This window comes from Gasterosteus aculeatus, chromosome 18 (genome assembly GCF_964276395.1).
Source record: "Gasterosteus aculeatus chromosome 18, fGasAcu3.hap1.1, whole genome shotgun sequence".
NCBI classification, from domain to species: Eukaryota; Metazoa; Chordata; class Actinopteri; order Perciformes; family Gasterosteidae; genus Gasterosteus; species Gasterosteus aculeatus.
The window spans coordinates 11542731-11566290 of NC_135706.1; the positions used below are offsets into that span (position 1 = coordinate 11542731).

General features: G+C 45.9%; 1 protein-coding gene across 1 annotated transcript in view; it reads left to right on the forward strand.

Annotated features, from left to right (window-relative positions):
• The first annotated feature begins 2143 nt into the window (after window positions 1-2143).
• xkr6b (XK, Kell blood group complex subunit-related family, member 6b) overlaps window positions 2144-23560 on the forward strand; it is a 39158-nt gene continuing 17741 nt past the window's right edge. The window contains exon 1 of the mRNA XM_078093264.1: window positions 2144-3496. Coding sequence (XP_077949390.1) covers window positions 2931-3496 — 566 coding nt within the window. The 5' untranslated portion in view covers window positions 2144-2930. The remainder of the gene's footprint in view (window positions 3497-23560) is intronic.

The following is a 23560-nucleotide window of genomic DNA, read 5'->3' on the forward strand; positions in this document are numbered from 1 at the left end:
GCACGAACACTCGCACAAAGGTGTGTCATCGGCTTCTCATTGCAGCTTCTATTGATCACACGCTCACACCTGTGACGCACAAAACATAAAACAGCCTGGCCCACAATGCATCATTGATTTGCTCAACCTGAGCACTTCGCTCCCAGGATGCAGGATTAACAATAGAAGAACAGCTGGGCAGAAAGCATTATTATACCCTCTGCGGGTTCATTGTGTGAAAATCACGCGCACACCATCGGATTTATTCATCGTTCCTTCAAAGGCCTCTGAGTTTTTCTTTTGACTCCTGCCTTGCATTCTTTTAAAGTCCGCTCTTATATTTATCCACTCGCTCGGCTCCGCACACACACACACACACACACACACACACACACACACACACACACACACACACACACGTTAGTCCTGTGGCTTGTTTTTGTACAGAAAGATTAATACCGGTTTGTTGCCCGGTGAGGTTGTTTGTGACAAATTAGTGTTTATATAATTAGAATGGATGTCATCTTAATAATAAGAACAAGTGATTATTATTAAGGCGTTTTCTGTGTTTAACTGCTTGCCGTCTCCAGTGGATATTAAAGCTGAGTGTCCATCTGGTGTGCTGCTCAAAAAGCAGCGAATGGGCCTGAAGGACCTGAGGAAGAAGAGAAAATGAATGCTACTCAGATGAAACAGGATACCACAGACTCCTGTGTGTATTCACGCTAGTGGAGAATTTCTTCCGGTCATATCGGGCCTGGAGGAACGACTATACCTGATTCTTTTCCTGCAGCGTAAATGTGATTCTTTTTTGTGACTTCTAAAACAAAGGCTTTTCCTCTCACACTGCTCACTGAAAAAGGTAATGATCGAGCAAGACAGGTGATGGTTTTAAAGGAACTCTGAAAAGTAGCCAATCTTATACAATGTATTTGGAAAACAGATGATGTTAATTCCCTTTTGATTGCCCTGAATAATAACTGAAGAGAAGCAAAACTAACCTGTAACTTTAGGCCCCCTTCTGATTGTTGAAAAACTTCCAAGGACCCCCTTCCCAAATAAATAAAACACACCATGACATAATGCAAACATACATATCCAGATACATGATAGTGTGGTGATATAACAATACAACTGTTCATTGAAATGATGCTTTGTTTGAAAGACAATGTTTTTTGAAGCTAAAAAACAGCTTTGTGGGTTACTACGTGTTTTTTTAAATTTATTTTGCAGTTGAGAATATCACAACGGGAGAAAACATATGGCTGATTCGGTGTGAAAGCATTAAAGACCTGGTCCAGTGAACCCATCAGAAATAATTAAGTGAGTTGGTCCAAAAGAATCTCTTGCCCTACAGAGACAAGAAAGCTTCTCCTCTCTGTAATGTGTTGACATTTGTTGCTCCTGTGTGAGTCGTCATTAGTCACAAAACCAGCGGAGGTGAACATCGATGTTAACATCAAGGTCTCCCGCCGCTCAAAATGTGTTTTGTTTCAGCGTTCAGACTGAATGTTTCACACCAGAATGCAGATTTAACGATTTCTGATTATACTGTAAAAATACAAAAGGCACAAGATCAGTATTCAAGACCAAGCAGAGTCCCTTTATTAGTTTTTAAACACGTCTCGAGGGGATTAGCGAGACAACCGGGCGAAGATCTTGTCATTATGCACTGATCAAATCTTAGTTTCCTTTCAGATTAGTGGAAAGAAACCACGTGTAAGGTGTTTGTTCTATTACTCTCTGTATGTGATGAGGTTTTTCTCATGCACTCCTTCACATACAAAGGCCACACTGTCCGGTATTTCTCAGATCCGGCGTCCAACGGGGGGGAAGTGGACATGAGCCAATCAGTCTCACATTGGTCATGACCCCGGTCTAATCATGGTGCATGTTGAGTCACTGGTGCTTTGCGTGCCGGAGCGGAAAGCTTCTCTTTTTAGTAAATGCTTAACCCCTTGGATGCGGCAAAAAAACAAAGAAATGTTGCAGAAAGTGTTTGAATATTTTTAGGAATGTTGACCATTTGGTGACTTGAAGTGTAGCCTCCAACTGTTCGTTCATGCAGGTAGAACTTGTCTATTCCCTTTAGAAATAAAACCGTAATAAGAATATTGACAACATTGTGGTCCCGGGAGAAAGAATAGCAGCCACATGGTCATTGTGAACTCTTTATTGAGCGGTAAAGTCAGTGGAATTGTGTTTTTGTTCCTCCGTCCGCCTACAAGAAAAGACAGTGTGTCACTGTGACTGATTCAAATGTGCAAATAACATTAAAGACTTGGTGGTGATCAGGCATGTTGCATTACATCATGCAGTCGCCTCCTCGATATTTGGGGGCTTCATATAAGACACTAGATGGCAACCACGCTGGGAGGGAGATACGCTGTCTGTGTGTGTGTGTGTGTGTGTGTGTGTGTGTGTGTGTGTGTGTGTGTGTGTGTGTGTGTGTGTGTGTGTGTGTGTGTGAGAGAGAGAGTGTGAGCCAGAGAGAGAGAGTGAACGGAGGGGAGAGATGGGGGGGATGAATAACGTCGGGGTGGGACACTGGAGGGTCGGTGTGCTCATGGCACTCGGCTTGCAGCTGGACCAGAGAGCTGCGCGGAGGGAAAACAACTGCGCAGCAAGGAACGAGATTGATACGCAGGTAAAAAATAAATAAAAAATGCTCAGCCGCAGTTGGGATGCATGAGTTTCCAATTAAATTACCCGAACTCGTATTTTAGATTACCGTCACCAGGAGCAAATAGATCCGCAGCAGAGGGGAAGCAAGGCGAGATGCGCTGCGTCCCCGGCGCCGCCGGCGCGCTATCCGAGGACACAGGGACCGACAGCTGCGCACGTACACCCCGCTTTTAGATGGCTCCAACATTTGGGGTGCAAAACAGGTGTCAGGGAAGTGTCGTCACGAACCCCGGAAGCCGGAGGAGGTGGGAACATCAGAGGGAAAGATGGCAGCGAAATCCGATGGTCGCGGGGTCGTCACCGGTTTCGCCCAGCTGCACAACCTGGACGAGGTGGTGGGCGCCGGAGAGGACGACACTCGGAACAGCAGCTCGTTCCACATCTGCCACTGCTGCAACACCTCGTCGTGCTACTGGGGCTGCCGGAGCGCCTGCCTGCATTACCTCCGGGGGAAGGGGAAGGGGAAGGGGGGAGATGCGGCGCGGCCACCGCAGGAGGAGCGCCTCTGGCTGGACTGCCTGTGGATCATCCTGGCGCTGCTGGTCTTTTTCTGGGACGTGGGGACCGACTTGTGGCTGGCCGTCGACTATTACCACAAGCAGGACTTCCTGTGGTCGGGCCTGACCCTGTTCTTCGTTCTGGTTCCCTCGGTTCTGGTCCAGATCCTGAGCTTCAGGTGGTTTGTGCAGGATTACACCGGAGGGGGACTGGGCTCCGTGGAGGGGCTGAGTCGCAGAGCCACGGCCACTCTGCAGAGAGACAGCTGCTGCCGCCTCTCTGTCTGGGTCTGGCAGACCGTCATACACATCTTTCAATTGGGACAAGTGTGGAGGTAAGACAAACTTCCAAGTTCTGCCTTTCGGGCGAATCAAAAGCCACCGCGTTCCCAGCGTCCTCTCGCTCCCCCCGCAGCCTCTCACCCTTTCCTAACCTCCTCTTGACTGTCACCTGGTGTAACCCGCCGTCGTGGACATGACTTGCGTGTAAAGCGGCACCGTGGTGGTGATGCCATTACGCTCGCCTCGCCGTCTCCACTGTACGTGGTGTTACACGCGGCTGCATTTTCAATGTATGCAACGAATTCAAAAGCACCAATTCCAGTGCCCTCGGCCAGATGCATCCACGCCGAAATGGCGTGAAACTGTGATTGTTTCCATCACGGTGCGTCATTGCGCCCGCGCGGGGTGGGAAAGAAGGATACTCGTTCAAAACCCGGACAGGTAGTAGCCAAAGGCTTCCATGTGCGCGCGTGTGAGCGTGCGCGCGTGTGCGTCTGGGCGCGTGCCAGGCTCGGTCTCCTCAGTGCACCCCCCCCCCCCCCCCCCACCCCCCCCGCTTAAAATACTCAAACTCTGCAACTGGAGGCCAGACGAGCATCTGTTTTTCGCGGCTCACATACAACTACCCCCCCCCCCCCCCCTCCCACACCCCTCCACAGACATGATGTCATCGATTCCTCTGCGACGCTCGACATCGTTGCCCCCCCACAAAAAAAGCGGGGGGTGGGGGGTACAAATGGATGCGTCGGGGGGGGCGCGGCGAGGCTCGAGGAGTACGTGCCCGCGCGTAATCTGTGGCATGCAGCGGCCACCGGCGTAGTAAGATGTGACACCGATGCGCTCAGCTTACTTACACCAACGGGAAGCTTCAGAGCAGCGAGTTGTTTTGGTGCAGACAGACGCAGTGGCTGGCATTTAATGTGTGTGTGTGTGTGTGTGTGTGTGTGTGTGTGTGTGTGTGGGGGGGTTGTAACGCATGACGGCTGCTCTGTGAGGACTGCCAGGGGCTGAAAATAAATGTAAAACAGCGCATGAGAATCATTTTCAGTCGACATTTGCTGTGCTTTTTTTCTTCTTTTTTTTTGCATCACACGCTGGGTCTGACCACCATGGACCACTGATTCTGTTATTTGTGTCTAACAGCTGTTTCCGTGGATTCTCTATGTGGCATGGTTGCGTTTTAGTCCAACGCATGAGGACATTGAGTGCCACAGGCCCTTACAGGCCGCAGGCTGAGATTACTCCCATGCGTTGACGAAGAGTAAAATCTCAACTGAAAATCACTGACCTTTTTTAAAAAAAGAAAAAAAAAGGAAAAGCTATTTCCTAAAACCTCGTTTTACCCCCCCCCCCCTGATGATTTAGTCTAATTATAAGACTAACTTCCTGTCCTCGTGGCTGTTAAGAGTCTCTGACTCCACACTTATGTTCAAGTTAAATTTGCGATTTGAACGACACTCTGCATTCCTCTTTGAGCTGCTGCACCTCGAGGCTATTTTATTGATTAGCTGCAGTTGTATTGGCTCACGTTTATTTACTCTACTGCGGTCTAATTGATTATGTTTGCTCATATCGGAAGTGGGAAGCAGATAGTGCTGGGAACTGTTGCACGTTGCCATCAGTTGTTTTGGTGGTTGTAGTGGTTGATGCATTAATGTCATTTGAGAGCATCTCAACATGTCATGAGACAGCTTCATGCGGTCTCCCTGGATGTGGCAGCGAGAGTCACACAATGTAACCCTACACAACTGCACAGAGAGTGGACGCACCAGAGGACAGCTGTCCAAAGGCGGCAAGGTCCATCTATAGTAACACCTCTGACCCTCACCAATGGACACGTTGTAGCTGGTTCGTTCAGTTTGTTCAAAAACCTGCAACGACAATAACCATCGGCCCCAGTAAGAGGCCGTGTGACTGCTTCCTGCAGGAGTGTTTGTTGGTTATAATGGTAAAGGGTCGTTCAAACGAATGCATTGAAACTGGCTTATGAGGAACCCAAGTAAACATAACGTGTTGGTGTGTTTGTTGTGACAGCGCGAGGCCTGTGGCGAAGGATCGTCGGCCGGCCACTGTCTCCCCTCGGACTCGCTGCGCCTGGTCGCTGGTTCGGGGGGGGTTTTAGGGTCAAATATGCTCTTGTCAGCTTAGCGAGAGTTCACAACCTAAGACCCGCAGGGCTAACATTTGATATGGAGATTAGTAGCCAGTGTGAGAGGTCAAACTGCCAATAGGTGGCGCGATGTTATCATTCTACTCTGTGTGGTGGCCAGTGAATCACACGGGCAAACGCTGCCTCCTTATGTCTCATCACTCAACCGTGTTTTCATTCCTTCATTCACTTTGCTGCCTTCCCCTCCGGGGGCGCCCGAGGACCCGACTCCATGACAGGATCCCCGCGCCGGCCCTCCGAGTCCCCCCCGCTTGTTAATTGTTGACAGAAAGAGGAGGATCGTCTGCAGTCCCACTCTGTCGCCGGGCCTCCGCAGCTCTGTCACGTCGTCCCGCCCCCGCGAATCACCGGCGCCGCTGACGCCGTCTCCCTCGGCTTCCTGGATTCCGCTCACATATGCTCAGGCGCACGCTGGATCGCACCGACACACACACACACACACACACACACACACAGGTCTCTCAGTGGTGTGACGGACAGCTTAATCAGTGAAAACGCGAATTAGCATTGGACTGAAAAATAACTTCTTCCGACATGGCATCGCCTGGAGGACGTCCACGAGGAAAGTTCTTTGTTGTTGGGAAATCCCTGCAGAATTTGGCCACTTCTTGTTTTTTTCTTATTCACTTTTAATTTGGGACAGCTTGATGTGACTCGATTTCATAAGACGTAATTCTTCAGCATCAATAACGTTTTTCAACACGGTTAACGAACATTGAGTCTCAAGCTGGAGAACATTTCGAAAAGAAAGTGAGCATTTTAAACCGAGTGTGGATGAAGTGGACATTTTGGAGGCAGTGAGGTCTAATGAAGACTAACGCCAATGTATTTTGGACATGCATCATGGGAAATGTTGGATCAAGCAGTTTTTGGAGCTCGACCAATACTAAAAAAGCCAGGAAAGTTTCCTTTTGTGATTCTCCCAAATTTACGGAAGCCTCCAGACGTTTATTGTACTTGAGATCCATGTCCGTTTAACACGTGGAGCGAGGGGGAGCTGGTCACCTTAGTTCCCCCAGTTGGTTTAGATCCTCCACAGACACCGAGCCACGATAAAGAGCTCTCCAGTGCTGAAATCCTCACTCAATCCCGGCGATAGGTTTTAATGCACTTTAAGCTGCTTTGTACCAAATTAAACTGAGTAGGATGTGTGTACACGAGAGTGTGTATTGATTCATATTGTCTCAGTGGGTTTCATACTGTGTCCTGGTGAAATCCGTTGCACAGCCTCAAAACAACAATGAGGTTATTTTTTGAGTGTGTATCATTTGAACGTCATATTAATTTCCCTTAAATAACTACAGGTTATACTGTTTAATTCTGTGTTATTTCCTGTTGTTTTTCACCTTGTTGCATTATGTCCATGATCACGTATGTGTGCAGAGTTAGTGCTCATTCGCCACTACACAATTCATTTAAAAACTGCGCCTTACACGTCAATAATCTCACATATGTCTCGTAAATCCCACTTCTGAAGCCCCCCCCCCCCTGCACCCCCTCCTTGCGATTGTACAGCGTGTTTCTAACACCACAAACATGATGCTTGGATTAGGTTGAGTGTGCTCGCCTCGCGAGTCACACGGAGAAACCGCCTCATGTTTGACATCTGCCTCCGTCTCCTAGTGTGGTAAACATTAATACAGACTGGGAAGGAGTAGACAAAAGCCTGTCTTGGCCGGCCGGGCTGCTTGTTGTTGCCAAAAAGGTTTGTACACGCGGTGAGTCAAGACATCGAGATGATACAATGCGACCAGCTGCACCGTCGAGGAAAAAAACAACAACAAAAAAAAAACAGCTGACGGGGTGAAAGAGGGAAAAGACGAAAGCTCGGATGCATCGGCGACGACAATCCACGCGATTGTGCTTTGCGGCAAAAGATGAGTTCACCCACTTTGCTCTAAAGTCAAAGCATTGGAGTATTTCTTTGGGGAGAATGAAACGGCCGACTGACGGCTAAGTCCTACCGGGCTGCCGTACTCTCAGAAAATGAAATGTGTTTTCTTTGTTGAATGGCATACGAAGGAGGGTCTTGATGTTGGCTCACTTTCTTGGTATTCAGAAACACGTTGAAAATACTTGGAATACCATTCCATCAAGAGCATTTTATTCTACAGAGAACAAAAAGATGACACAGGCACTCATAGGCCCGGACGGAAAACACTTATTCTCATCAAGCATTGTGTGTTATTTACAGACAGCATTTACACGTCTACTGCGGCTACGGAACATATCAGTGTAATGTTACTCATTTTCTCATTAGCACTGATAACAGGGGACAAACCTTTAAAGCCAGTGCCAAGAAAACCCCTAATTACGTGACGGCGGGGCCAATCAAAATGCAGCAGAGGAGAGGGGGAGGGAGGGAGGGAGGGTGGGGGGCTTCTCTGCAGCGCTTCACAGCTGGGGGGAGTAAAGAGACAGAAAGCCAACAAAATGGCCCAAATGAGCTTGGGTTTTTCTTAAGGGACTCAATTGCTGCTCAGGTTCGGTCATCAGATTTTCATTCCAGTTGTTTGAATACGAATGCTCCTCCTCTTAATAGACAGTTGAAGAACCTCGTGACGTGAGTGTCGTCGGCGAAACCTTAAAATAAACCGAGGAGCTGACATGTTGGCTGATTGCGATTGGCATTTCCGCCAGCCACTGGCGGCCGGGCTCAGACGCTTAGAGCCCAGTGCAGGGGGAATAAACGGGGGATGAAGAGCATATGCGACGCTTGGTGTAATCGCCTCGGGCCTGTCTCCTCAGCGCAACGCGGCGTTTTGTAACAAAAGCTTTAAAAATCCTGGGCAACAGACGGAGACGGGCGGGCACTTTGTGGAGGACCACACGGGCAGATCCGGGGGCGGGTGGTAAAGATATGCGTACCCGCCCATACGCAAAGGCACACCTCAGGGGAGTTGAGACGGGCTTTTTAATACACCTCTGTGTATGCGGGTCGGAAATCGCAAAACCTCTCTCTTGCTCGCGGACACACACACAAAAACACGCGCACCTCGGCAGAATAAGAAATCGCCGCGTCCGGTTTCTTTTCGGGCCTCCCATCAGAGATGGATGGTGCAGCCGGTGGACAATGAACTCCTCCCCTCCTGCTTTCGGCTGCCTCATTTAATGAAAAATCCTCTCGGCACACACACACTAAACAAAAAAAAAACACACCAGGGAGCCTCAGCGCTGACATCATTATGATGAATATGGGCACCATCTTTATCCAAGAGTCCGTTAAATTTGACCATTTACATGAGTACTGTTTGCTTAAGACTACCGTGCCCAGTTGAGTCAGATTATAACTTGTTTTTTAAAAACTCTCCCTTCAAATCACACAAATAACTCGTACTTTCCAGATTCAGAATGTTTCATCAATTTGCTTCAGTGTGTGGCAACATGTTTACAAGCCTGCTTATGGAACTTGGCTCACGGTGGTGTCGGGTTTATTGACTTGGAAGTCTGTTGTTTGCTCACTGAGCTTCGTTCCGTTTGCCAATTATGTCGATCGGCCGCATCGGTTAAACTCTCAATCCTCCACAGTTGACTATTATTTCTATTCTCCTCAAAATCTGCCCTGTTGCAATTTTTTCCTCATAGTTTCCACTGAAAAACTCACAGCCAAGATATTGTGCATGTTGCGTGATTTATGTTTTTTTAGTTTTTTTTTACATTTGTCTACAGCAGTTTCTGCTCAGAGAAAATCATTAAGTGGGCTCTGAAGATGTCCAGTGTGAGTTGGAATGCTCGCACACGAGGGATCTTCTTCGACTGGAGAAAATGTACATATTTATCTTTCGGGCCTTTCTCCTGGAAAAGGCGATGCCTACTCTCCCAGATGCGCTATTTAAGATCATCATGTGTTCTCCCCGTACACTCTCTCTCAGTTAGTGTTCTAAGCTCAAAACACCTCATTACCATCCGTCCTCCCTGCCATATCTTTGTATGTGCATCCCTCCCTATCACTTACACCTATTAATGCATGTTCGTAGGCTCCTTATGTGGCCTTTTATGCTCCTCCATCCATTCTGGAGAATGTGTGGTCACTGCGTGATCCTCTGCGACGGCTCGTCCTCTCTTTTCAGCTGTAGTTGGAGGGATTGGGCCCCAAGGCCCCTCCGTCCTGCTCTTTACGTCTCTGCATCTCTCTCCCTGCGTTGCCTTCACATAAAGATGCACTTGACCTCCATTTCTGTCAAGGAAACTGGAGCATCTGGCTTCTTCCCCGTTACATCTCAACGCCTCCTCCTCCTCCTCGTCCTTTTTGGGTGCCGTACCACCCATCTCGTACTCCCAGCAGAGGGCATTTTCAGATCGCACCACTTTCTGTTGTCCTCTTTTAGGTCTTCACCCTATCCCTAAAAAACTTCTAATTTCTGCTGTAAACTGTGGCAACACAGTTCATGAACCAGTGGTTTAATAGCTCTCCTCTCACACTCTGTGCCATTGGTTTGAATAGCCATTATTTATGGTCTGCTGAAAAGAGTTTCACACAATGGAGCGAATCATTTCTAAAATACTGTAAAAAAAAAAAGGGAGATGTGAAGGTTCTTTAGAGGTGTATTAAATAAGATTTCCATATGACCACAGAATCAAATGAGTCCTTTTTTTTCCCGAAAGGGCTGAGAATCAGCCGGTGGCGTGCGGCTGTCAGCCGCTTTTTAGCTCACGTCAAAACAATGTTGCTACACGACATGAGATGGTAGCACCAAACCAGCATGAAGAGGAAGAAAGCAAATGGCAGGTGGAGAAAGTCCGACGTTTAGAAAAGGGGGAAAAGACCCAGATGTATTTCCTCAGGAGCTGGAAAGAGCAAAAAAATACTCACTTACTTCAGTTAAGGAATAATAAGACTCAACCTACCAAACCTATTTGGAAAGTTGTGACACGCTCTAAAAGGAAAACAAAAACCCAATAGAATTAAATACAAACGCGCCTGCAATCTAGGATCAGCTTAAAACGTTCAATAAAATCATCAAACACACAAGGAGCAAAAGGTCGCCAGAGAAGGACTCACAGTGGATAATTGGAGTCCCTTGGTGCACATTCCTGTCCGGGTATACGATTGTTTGCCCACCGGGTAGCAGTGAGAACGTGGCCTGATGTCGTATCGCTCCTTGCTGTGTGTATTAGAGGAGTCACATGACTGTGACCACAGGGTCACTCATACAGTAGAAGTTCTCACTAAAATATGTCAATTTGAGCCCGGATCTGATCTCCAGTTACAGTTTTGTCTCATTGAGTCTTTAAAACACGACGGTGTTTATGATTTAATTTTCCCTGCCGCTGTCTCACATCTCTTAAATAAAAATACATAAAACAGTGATGGTAATCATATAGCTGTGACCAATAACCTTTTCCCTAAAAACAAAAAACAGGAACCATATAAAAAACAGGTAATTTCTCTTTTACAACATAATATCAGGGGGTTGCAAACATACGCAATCAAATCAAACACTGATTGAGTACTATCCAGCCGAAATAGAGTATTTCTCGAAATCCAGATCTGATGAGCATCTACACGCGGAGACACGCTTCCCGGCCCCCTTTGATGTTGCCAGTGTTTTATTCATATCTGAGTGCGTCTTAGAAGCCGCATCAGCAGTGCTCAGAGACGACCACCATTGTTTGAGTCTAATCACGGCCGACGCTGCAGGCGTCAGTTTGATAAACACACAATCTCTGCTTATTAATAATTGAACGGCCCCGTTCCTTCTCTCGCTCTCACGGTGTCACACTTTCGCAGGGTTCCACAGTTGTCTCTCGCTGTGCCTGGTATTTGCATGGCGGTACCCTGCTTAGTGGGCTGTTATACTCACTGAGGAATGAGCAAAATGGAGATATGCTGCATGCGAAGCCAAGAAAGAGCGCGCCGCTTCGACAAAACCGGCGCTGTTGTGCAGAGCGTGCGTGCCGCCTCAGCTCGCTAAGCAGCGTGGCACCGCGCTAATATGAGGATGGGAAGAAATTATGGCAAAACCATGCAAACACCGTGACAGTGAGAGAAATAAGTCAAATATGCTGCAGAGGCTTTTATTCAGACATTTTTTTTAATTGCAAAAATGAAGACTTTAGATTATAAGAGCATAAGTTTATAAGAGATGTCAATGAGAGTTTGTTATTAATAGTAGTTTGTATTAAATATTAAGAGCAGAGATGGACCTTTTATCATCGTTTTAAATGGATTATTTTCTTATTGTGGGTAACAATATAGTCAGTTTGTCCAACACGTACTGTACTTCTGAGTATTTGAATGAAACAATGTTTTCATTCTCTCCAAAAAAGGATGCAATATAAATTGATATAAAATGTATTTTACATGCAGAAAGGCATCACCATCCTCCCTGTGTCCTTCCTGCCTTCATTATGATTGCGCCCTGGGTGGCTTTCTCCTTTCATCAGGTGCAGTTTCAGAGCACAATTGGGTTCTTGAAGGAGACCTTACAGCATCACAGTGGAGAGGTCATCAGCTCCTCAGTTACATGTCACATATCACCCCCTCTTCAGGCCCGACAGGCCATGGCTTCACACCGAGGTTGCGGTTCAGCTGTTGAAACTATTTTCTTCGTCTCCTGGTTGTTTTGTCTGACTCTCGCACCTCTCTCCATGTCCCTCTGTCTCTGTTTTTTCTCCCTTCTCTTTGCTCTCACCCTAACTTTTCTCTCCAGATTGTCCCCGCCTCAGAAAAAACGTGTCAGTTCAGCCACCTGCCTCTTACTCATCCCTTATAGCAAACGTGTGCACGCATGTCCTGTATGTATGCAAAGGAGGGAGTATGAGTGCACAGATAGGAGGTGTGAATGTTCTTCTGCCGTATGCTACGCTGTGTTGAAAAGCACTGACCTCGTATGGCATGGTGTAAAACATCTGATGCATGGGAGCAAAGTACGGCCCTGCAGACAGTCATGGTGTAACATTGTTAACCAGATTGTTACGGATTGAGATCCTCATTAGTGGAAGCTAAAATGTAGAAAGCGAGCAAACCTACTTTGTACTTCACTTTCTAAGGCAGAAATTCCACGTTGATTCACAGAAAGGAAAAAAAGGAGAAGGGGAAAAAGGAACGGCAAAGAAAAAACACGGGCGGAATTAAGTATGAGTCACACAATAAAAGATATAAAATAGAGAAAAAACTAATAAAAGCAACAATTTTTAAGTAACAACTGCAAAGTCATGATCTCCTGTAATTTTCATTCTTGACCTTGGATCTGCCAGAAGTGCACAACAGCTCCTGTAAGTATAGAGAGACTCGACCATGCTAAGAGTTTGCTAAGAGGGAAATTATAAAAGCATTCCTAGAACTGACAGGGAGCCAATGGAGAGAAGCCGAAACTGCAGCAATTTTCGGCACCAGCCAGAGGCAAGGTAGAGAGGCTTTGCTACGGGGGGCAGCAGGTGAACAAGGCGGCATGTAATAAAAGCATAGATGACTTCTTCCAAATCCTTAGGCTGAGGCATGTGGAACTTTGCAATGCTGGTGATGGTGAAAGCGCAGGACTGAACCCGATGAATCAATGGCGTCGGTGAGTTACTGTTAAATCATTAAGCTCTAGCTGCATCTGCTTCTTATGGTCTCATATTCAGAATCTATAGCTGTGTTGTCCGTTGTCAGCCTAACGGGTTGATTATGTAGTCTACGTGGAGGAGGACAAGAGGAACTCCAGAGAACATGTGTGGACCCAGACTTGAGCCTTGCGGCACACCATTTTCTTTAGGAGACTGAGGACGAAACAAGATGACTGAGACTGAGAGTTTCTGGAATTTAAGGCACATTTACAGACCGTATAGGATGCGGATGGACATTGTTCTACTTCATACTTCATCTGCAGTGGTTTCAGAATGAAATGGAGACACTGAGATATTTTCAGCCCCCGTGTCTGAGTGGATTAAACCAGTATTCCTTTAAGGGACAAAACAGTTTAAAAAACTGCTACTCTCGTCTGTCTCCACCATGTATATGGTTTACAGGTTTAGAAGAAACTACAAAACGCAGCCCGCAAATATCTCTTTGAAAACTACAGCTGTTGATTTTTTTTTTTATGTTGGATAAGGACCACAAACCAAACGACCTCTATTTCTATTACGAGTCAATTTTTTCTCCCCTCTGCCTCTCTGTCCCACTCCCACACTTCTGATTAGCCGTATGTCCGTTTACACCGCACAATGACAACTGACAGGCAAACACATCTGCTCACACACCGCCTTTATAACGGCCCCATTTTATGACCTCAATGTTCGAAGGCAACCCCTCTTTCTATGTCTGGTCTCCTCATGAAAGGAATTGTGCCCTGCAGAGTTTTATGTAGAACGCGCCAAGATTAAGATGTTTAATACGGATCCTTTTGAAATAAGCTTAACATGTTGGTAAAGCAAAAAAAAAGGAAAACGGTGTGGGGATTCTTTCGAAAGAAGTCCATGGGAATACAAAATCAAGCAGCACTGTCGGATGTTTCGGTGTCTGTCTATTGATTTATCTGGGACATTTTTTTAATGATGTGTATTCCGTGCAGCACTCGGAGGTTTATCAAGAAACCTTTTGCGTCCAACGGAGAGAAGCTTGTTTTATTTCTTTCTTGTCCTTATTGCCACAAGAGATTTCAGACCGGTCTTTGTCTTTTTCTGGCATGGCCAAACTCTTCTCTCTCTCATCTCCCGACTGGGCACAAATCTCTGCTCTTTGAGGACAATTGAATGTATAAAGAACATGAAGCAACATGCACCACTGTCATGCATCACAGGCTAACAGCAGATATACTGTACAATCCAAGTAGTACTGGGATAGACTCCTCATTTCAGTCTGCGCCGGGAGTATTTGAACCCCAAATGAGAGCTTAAGGCAGATTCCTACCCAGACTTTAGTTTAAAAGATCCTCTGCTGCACCTGCTGTGACGTAACAAGCCGCTCTTACTTCATCTCTGCACATCTGCACACATGCATTTGAACTGGTCATTATTGTTAGTAGCATCTCCATGTATTATAATAGATTTCTGAAATTTCATTAAGCACTAGTATCTTTATTTGTGCATTGAATCTTGGTTTTAATTAGAGGGTGACAGTTCTTTCAACCAATATATTACATAATTATATGAATAGACTGGAAGGGTCGATCATAACGTTTTCACGCCTGATTTTCACCCAAAATTGTCCGGTTGCTTTAATCTTATCCAAAAAACAGACAACCTGATCAACGTTTGGCCACATGTGTAAAACATTGAGCTGTAGTGACCGAAAAAATCTTTATTTGAATCATTAATGGTTATGATTCATTTAGATAATCATGCAATACTTTTAACTACACTGAATGAGTCTTTCCTTTCATCCGGAGCGAGGAAAGCAATTATTAATTGTAATTTGTGCAGAAGAAGCTCTGGTGCCTGTAGAGAACAGACTAATCTTTGGCCATGTATTTCTTCTATATTTGCAAGTTATTAAAGTACACATCAAATGAAATGATTGTATTGAACGTCTCAAGTGGGAATTTTCAGCATTTGGAAAGACTCACTTACAAATCCTATAGTCACATTTTATATATATCGTCTAACTATATCGTCTAATAAACACTATGTAACATTGTATATCTTTACACGAGCCCTCCCCCATATAGTCTCATGAATTCTGATTGTCCTCCCACCATCTGCGTAGGTGCACATACCTGTTACATCTCGGTAATAAACCAAGACAAATGTTGTGCGAGGATTTTAGCACTTCAGCTGTCTGTGTATGTGTGCATTCCCGTCCCGGATTCGCACCGTTGATGATGATTTGATGTGTCATGTTTCATTTACACCTGTCCTTGGCAGAGACACTGTGAAATTAATTGAGCTAACACATTGATCTGCTTAAGGTTTCTCAAAGTTAGTCATTGACATGCCTCACATCAACGCATGTGGCTTTTCTTTTTGCTAAATCGGTGTAGAACAGAGGGGTAAAAAAAACAGGGCAGGGCGAAAATCGATGTGTTACATGTGGTTGTGGTTGTGTGTGCGTGTGTGTGTGTGTGTGTGTATGATTGAAGAAGGGGAAGACAAAGACGGAAAAAGGACGAAGAGATCATCAGAGAGTGCTGCAGTGGCAGTCGATGATGAGGTTATGAAAGAGCTCTGATTTTTGCCGGGGACTCTCCGAATGAATTCATTCTACAGTGAGAATTATTAAATAGATGATCTGAAATTACACAAATAATGCAATTAATTATTTGCTGCTTAACTCCCTCTAATGTTTTTAATTAGCTCTGCGCACAGCAACTGTCAATCAGAATTATAACAAAGAAATCATCGTGGTGTTGGTGGAGAGCGGATATGTAAATAAAGAAGATAAAGTCTCTGCATTTTTAGACATTTTGGGGGAATTGTGGGAAAGCTGTGGTGTCGGTGGAATGTTTTGTAACGTGTGCATTCAAACTTTAGTATGAAACAAAAGGCATCACAGGTTTTAATGCATCCTCTAAAGTGGCCTTCAAAGTTTGTCGTACTCACAGACGCAAGCTGCTTGATGCTGGAGGGAATCGTCCCTGTCTTCTCAAAAGTAATAAACGGTTTTTGAAAGAAAGCACTTGAGGGGTTATTACGAAATTACATTTGAGACAGGGTGCACATTAGGACGAAAATGTGATGTGAGGATTTGTTTGCATGTGACGGAGTGAACAAAAAGCCCTGATGAAAGGATCTCTGTGGACGTTGTGAGCTCTCTGGAAGGACTCATTGCCCCAGCGGATTGTGATGGAAACTGGAGGTGGAGGCGGATTGCATCAATCGGTCACTGAAATGACAACCGACGGAACGGGGGGGGGGCTTGGCAAATTCTGATTGGTTTGGGTGAAAACTGTAAAATCCCCTCAGTCAGCTGATCGAGTTAGATGCAGGAAAGGGAAACTAGCGTATGAGGGATGGACTTCCTGATCAAAGATTCATTTCCTCCAGTTCCCATATATATTCTTACAATGAATCACTCATCGTAATACTAATCTGCAGCTACACATCTATTGAAATTGGCCCCGGTTTTCTCCTCTCCTTTTATTCTAAATCCACGCTGCACATTCTGTCCATGGCCCGTAGTCAGAGAGCTGTGTTTATCGGGAACTTTTAATGAGGTAATGTCCCGCTGCAAACTGTGACCTACATTCGCTACATTGACTAGTCGGACCAACGTTGCTGCACAGTGGCAGCGGTCCTGCTCGCATCTGAATCGAGCCAAAGCCCCACCTCTGTGTCGCCTTCTATCGCTCGTTTTTCCAATATACGTATTTCATCACAGTGTTTATCGCGGTTGGAAATTGACAATTAGACTCAATGTCATCTATCATCTAAAAAAAATAGGCCACGTGACTGCAGGACTGGATCCCAAGGAATCAAAACCAAAATATAGGTATAAACGCTGAATTATATTTAAAATAAACCAAAATAGGTACATGCAGGACTAAGACAAGACCACGTGACACACACATCTAGGTGAATATGCAGCTCCCTTTGTTACAACGCGCTGTGGCCTCGTGCGCCCGCGTGCACCCTGCTGTGTGCAGTGGGGCAGAACGGATTGTGCGCTCGGAGCCGTCCACCTGTCTGACCCGCTGACCGTGACGCTGCGGCGAGCGGCCTCGTCGCAGGATGACCTCGGTGCATGACCTCGGTGCACCGGCGGTAGTCTGAGCGGTCTGCCTCTGCAGAGGCGCCCTCTGCTCCCGCTCGCCCGCCCACACGCGCGCTTTGTCTCGCCGTCCTCCGGGGCGCCAGTTTCTCTCTCACTTTTCGTCTTGCGCAGTCGTCTCTTCATCTCTCTCTCTCTCTCTGGTTCCTCTGCTTCCTTCCGTAGAGCTCCCCCGCTGTGCCACGGCGGGCAGCAGGCGCTGACAGTTGTAATAACAGTCGATCGCGAGGTCACTTTCGCTCAGCCCCTCTGAGACAAAACAGCACAGCAACAAAGAGAGAGGAAGATGAGGAAAATATTGAAAAACACAGATAGTAAGCAGATGGATAGTAGACACACATGTATATATTTATGTGCCCCCCCCCATGCTATTCCAAATAAATAAAATAATCAAATCTTTTAGACATCAGACTCGGATGGTTTTTGTGACACAAACAGCAAACCCCACCTACACATGTTTATGTTTATTTGATGTGGTCCTTTCAGATTGAATATGGAGTGAGATTGAGCGGCGGCATAGGTGGGAGTAAAATCTAATGCAGAGAGCCGCTCCATTTCTTGATTGACATTTTATCTCCATGGCAACGAGTGGGCTGAGAGTGACTGCTCCTCTGAGAGCTCTTAGTCGCCGGGTTGCAAGGAAGAAGGAGACCGAGGACTCTGTTGCTTTTCGTCTCTGCACCAAAACTGAACCCTTCCAAAACCCACCGCTACACCCCAATACAGATGTGGACTCCATCGCTGCTCTTTCCTCTCTTACAAGGTTCTCCTGTAGACCTCTGGGTCGGAGGATGGCGACGCTCCGCGGCCTCCAGATGTTGTTTGTCTCAGTGTTGTGGTCCGACTGTGTGTAGTGCTGACTCACCCCCCCCCCCCCCCCTGTCTCCCATTGAATCCCCTTATCACATCGTCTCAATTTCTCTCTCTCTCTCTTCACGCTCTTTTTCTCGTGTCGCCTTGAAAGCTTTACATGAAGTGTGGAATCAGTGTGAACTGCGGAGGGCGGGGGCGCGGGGGGGGGGGGGGGATTCCCCAGGAATCCGAACCACAATACAGTGCTTGTTTCTTCTATTTCTTTGCCGTGTGAAGACCGTCGTCTCTCACAGACAGCTCCATTTCTTCTGCAGGTAACAGAAGGGGTTTTCGTGAAGCCGTCACTTCTAGTTACCATAGCATCCAGAGCAGTGAGTACAACAAGGCCCCCTGCTGTGGCCTAAGTGCGGGGGTGCTTCAAGCCCTCTGCAGATGGTGTCATTCCAACGCGCCACCCTGCAGGGGTCCACTCAACTTACCGGAGAGTCTTGGTGGGCTTATTCTGCAGGGCGATGAGGGGCGAGCGCCTCCCACAGAGAGCGGCTGTGTACTCTGCTCGGAGGGCCGTAGCTGCCCTGGACAATGATGACGTGGACAATGTGTGTCCGTTTGTTTATGGACTCGTTAGTCAACGGCTCTTACAAGGGTAAGGGATATCAGAAAGATCAGGAAGCCCTGGTTTAAGGGAAACTAAAGGAAAATATTTTAGGGATGATGTGCTTTACTTGAAGTTAGCAGGACTAAAAGGATAAAATCTAGTTTTGATGTTACAGTTCGGGGAAAATAATCAAATGATTATCATTAAGACGCGTCTATCTTCAACTTTCAACATGGATAACAGACGAGATATTAGGCCTCTAGTCCTTAAGTCTGTATGTACATTCCTAAACCACTAAATTCTGGAAATAGAAAAATAGTCATAACGTGAGCTGAGCTTAGTGTGGTGTAATTCGTGACATTTTAAGTAGAGACGGGGACCTCTTAATGATGTGCCGCCTCTGGATCAATGCACAGAGGAGCGCTGGCTGTATTAATGGCCAATATAATACGGCCGTTTTATTTCCCAGAGCCCAGTGCGACCAGAACTTATCTTGACGGGGCTGCGCCCACCATGACATGGCCTCCCCTTATCTTTTCGCCTGTCAGGTATCGCTCGGCTGGCAGGCAGCTCCTCGGAGGATCGGGTAAAGGAGCCGAGTGTAAAGGCCCGAGGCTCTGCTGTTTTACCACGGAGCCGGTCCTCCGCCTCCCCCCCCCGGAAATTACAGTTTCTCTCGTAGTTACTAACTCGCACGCAGCCTGGTGGAGGAAATTGACGAGGGAGAGAGGGATCTGGGGTTGGAGGGATGATGCTGCGCTTAAGTGTGAAGCTCTGATTCTAGTACATGTTTTATTTGAGTGTAAATCCAGCTAAGCCAGTTTAGCAACAACAGGTTTCCATTCAATAGTTGTTGAGGTGTTTCAGCTTAAAATTGCCATCCATAGAGCCACTTTGCCAAAAACAAAAAAAAAAAAATATATATATATATGTCATAACTAGATGTGAATCTTTAGCTGTTAATAAACATTAAACCTACTGAGCAATAGCTTGTTAGCATCGTCCTTTTGAGCATGTTAGCATGGCGATATTAGCGTCAATGTGGAGCATCCCAAGTACAGTACAGCCTCACGGAAGTCTTCTGATTATCCCACTGAACCCTTAAATGTATTGTTAAGTCTCCATTATCACATTAATCAATACATGGGTTACAAAGGCACAATCAGTAAACACAAATCAGCACCAGTCCATCAATAAAACTGGGAAATTTAGTCTTTTAACGGGAAAAACAACACCGTAACTTAACTCCTTGCCACACTTCCACTCCATTAGAATATTTTGATAAACATATTAATTTGAAGTGTTTAACTGCTTTTGAAAAGGTCATCGATACAAATTAAGAACCACAACAAAGTAAATCATGCCGACGCTTCTTGGCTGAACTACATTCGGGTGCTCACCTACAAACACATTGGCTCCCAGCGCACTAATCTGTTATCTGACTGCCAAAACAAAGAGGGATATTTTCCAATGTTTCACACCATTGACAAAAAAGCCCTCAGATGTCGTGCCATCGTTGGTCCATTTAACATGAATTTACAAAGGGCGAGATGTGCCTTTACCAGCCGCGCACCTGTTTGAACCACTAATTAAAACTCAACTGTGGTTCTGATGGTCTTCATAAACTGAAAAAAGCTTTTTATTCTTCTCCCAAAGATTGTATTGTATGGATTTGGACACAGGACTCAAGTTGTACATCTTCACACGAGATCCTCAATCACGAAAAAAAGGATGATTATGCTGTTGTATCACTTTTGACAGATTAGGAAAACATCAAGGAAAGAGGAGCAACAAAGCAATTTGTCATCGCGCTGTCGTTTTGTTTTCAGTGTCTTTCACAATGAAAGCAGGGACAACATTGGGGAAATAGGATTCAGTGGGAAGCAACGAAATGGACCGTATGAACACATACAGTGTTAGTCACCAGAGCGGCCATGAAAGAGACTTTCCAAAGTGTCTCTGCTCCTGTCCCTGTGGAGAGGTTTTGATCTCAGTCTTCAAACCTCATGAATGCCTACTGATCCCGACCGTGAGTGTTTCCTTTTAAATATCTCCATTACATCTTTTTACAACGTCTACACAGCTTCACCCGGTTTAGGATATTCTATATTTTTTGTAACATGTAGGTATTTCTTTATTTGCTCCATTTCTGGCCCTGAATCGCACTTCAGATGAGACTTCATAGGGGCGACTCTTGTATTGCCGGCTTGGATAATATAACCGAGCTGGTCAAGGAGCTGCCAATGCGTTCCGCGTGAGTGCTTCTGAGTTCTTATCTCTTCAAAGATCTGAATAGCTTCACCTACTCAGCGATACCACCAGTAACGCTGCTTCGAGGACAATATTGAAACCTGTTCCTCAACTGATCTTCCGAGACGTTTGTCACTCTGGTTTGTAACTTGGATCTGAAAGGCTGGCAGGCGGTGGACCGTGGTACGACTCCGGGTCAGTGCACAGCCTCACAAGGGGAACAACTGCAATTAAAGCCGCCACTAACGACGTATTGACCGGGCACCACTGAGCGTGCTCCACCCACGGTGCTTCAAAGGGCCTGCGAGGCTGCGATGTGCCGTTACGGTGGGACGAGACTGGTGGAAGTCAGCTCTGCCTTGTCTTGCACTCAGGCACTAGCGTTATACGGTGAAAATAAGAAGGAAGAAAGAAGCACACGGCTCTGAGGTCGCACGGAAATCTTTGAGCTGGTTCTGTCATATAGCTCATGTACGAGAATCGTCCTTTGGAAAAAGCTCAACATTTTGGGCCGCATATATATTTAACCTTGCAGTTAACTTATTTTACTCAATACATTTTGTGTGTTTCTTTTCTCTGAGCCTTGGTTGCATCTACACAGGGGCACTTTTGTGTGTGTGAGTGTGTGTTCTTGCAGCGGGCTTTATTCATACTGCTGCTCGGATCCAAGCCTGCCTTCGGAACGTAACCCGACCGTGACACGTTGAGCCGTTCTGAAGACGTTTCTCTCCAGCGTGCTGCCTTTGATGGAAGTGTGTCACGGCATCGAAACGCAGCCGTTTGATGTGCTCTGATGTAAATTGGGGAGGTGACCTGGGCGCAAAGCACAGATAAGCCTGCACACGCACACGCAGACACACACACAAACACAGACTAATTATCCACCACCAGATGTTGAGTTTTGCAACCCTGGGACAGGCTCCTTATAACGAGACAACAGCACGGAAATGGAGAAACAAGAATGAGCATTGGATAACTTGGTTCCTCGCAAACGGCCTCGCTCCTTCTCGTATCTGCGCATTGAGAACAGTTTCACTGGCCTCGTGTTTTCTGTGTGGTATTTGGCTCAAAACGTGATGTAGGGACAAAAATATCCGGCAGCCACGTGGACATTTGTCACATCTGTCATGTTGTCATTTGCCTCATCAGCGCCGAAAGACGATTGAAATTCTTCAAAAGTCTTTGTAATGTCGATTCATCACGCTTCATTGACCCCGTGACCTGCAACGCAATTGTAGAAGTTTGGTGATGTCACATCAATAAAACATTTATTTCCCCCAAAACAGAATGCGTATTAGCGAATTAGTGCATGATTCCTTCAACGCATGACACATTAAAACATTTGTCAGGGACACAACAGGTGGCTGTGTTGCTACAGCTATTTCCTACTAGTGTAAATGTTGTATTTACTTTTTCTTGGGGTGGAAAAAAACTACAGTCAGACTAAAAATTAAAAAAAAAATCAAGGTGAAGCAGTTTTAACTGAATGTTTAAAGTGTAGTGAGCAGAAAAGACGTTTCCTGGTTGACACACAGAGCTGTCCACTTTAGATAGACAGTAAAATGACATCTGCTGTCAGAGAAGGGCGCCTAAGCCCGCGGCCAAGCAGACAAACCTTGTCCTCCATCTCTATTTCTGTTTCTCCGTCTCTGGAACTGTCTCTCTGTATACTTCAAGTTTTATGTGCTTCCAGGGCGCGGATATTGACGGATTGTTTTCCCCCAAAAAGTGCTGAGCTTTCGAGAGACTGTCGCTTCCCATTTGCTATTTAATATTTCAGTGGGTTCAGTGTTGTGCGTGTTGTCGCTACAGGGGCTGCTACAGGGATTGGGGCTTCGGTGACTTGCATGAAAAACAATTTGTGTGCCGTATGGAGGCTGACGGGGAAAAGTTTGAATGAAAACTACATTTTCGATGATACTCGGGACACAATGACTTTTTTTTTTATTTTACAGATCAAGGATTGCATCTTCCCAGAAACGATTGAGGATAATCTAATTCATGTCGCGGGGCACTTTAACTCCGTATTGACTGCTTGCAAGCCCTGCTCTCCGTAGTAACGGTTGCCATGCCTGTCAGGCTCCCGCATGACCTTTTAAACCTTGTGGAAACATTGGAAATTATTGACGGATTTCATGGATTTCTTTAGTTAGACGAAAGCATCATGAGCCCTATTTGTTGTCAAAGCACATTTTATCAGTGCGAACTAACATTAGCTCCATTAGATAGAAAACTATCCCTCAATTATTTTTTTTATAGCTAATTGTAAAATGAAAACTCTACAAAAGATTCTTGAATTTGTACGTGACAAAATATTACACTTAAACTACAGCTTTAAATCTATAAGACAGCGTTGTTCTTGCTGTACTGCAGTGTAGAACTAGTTAATCTTTGCATTACAAGGAAAACACAACAGCCGAATTAAAGAAGCTCTTATTCATTCCACCGTGATCCTATTCATCTCCAGATCAATTCTCCCTAAGAATGTACAGCTCTTAAGAGGTGTCTCGGTGTAGCACGACGTTGCGTCCAACGAGAACTTATGGGAATTAGATTCCCCTCCTCGATGTTAGAGCGTGAGTAGGCTTTTACCTCCCTTCCCTGGGAGAGCGTTGGAGTAATAGCAGCTGCTCGGCCCTGATTAGAGCCACCGTCCT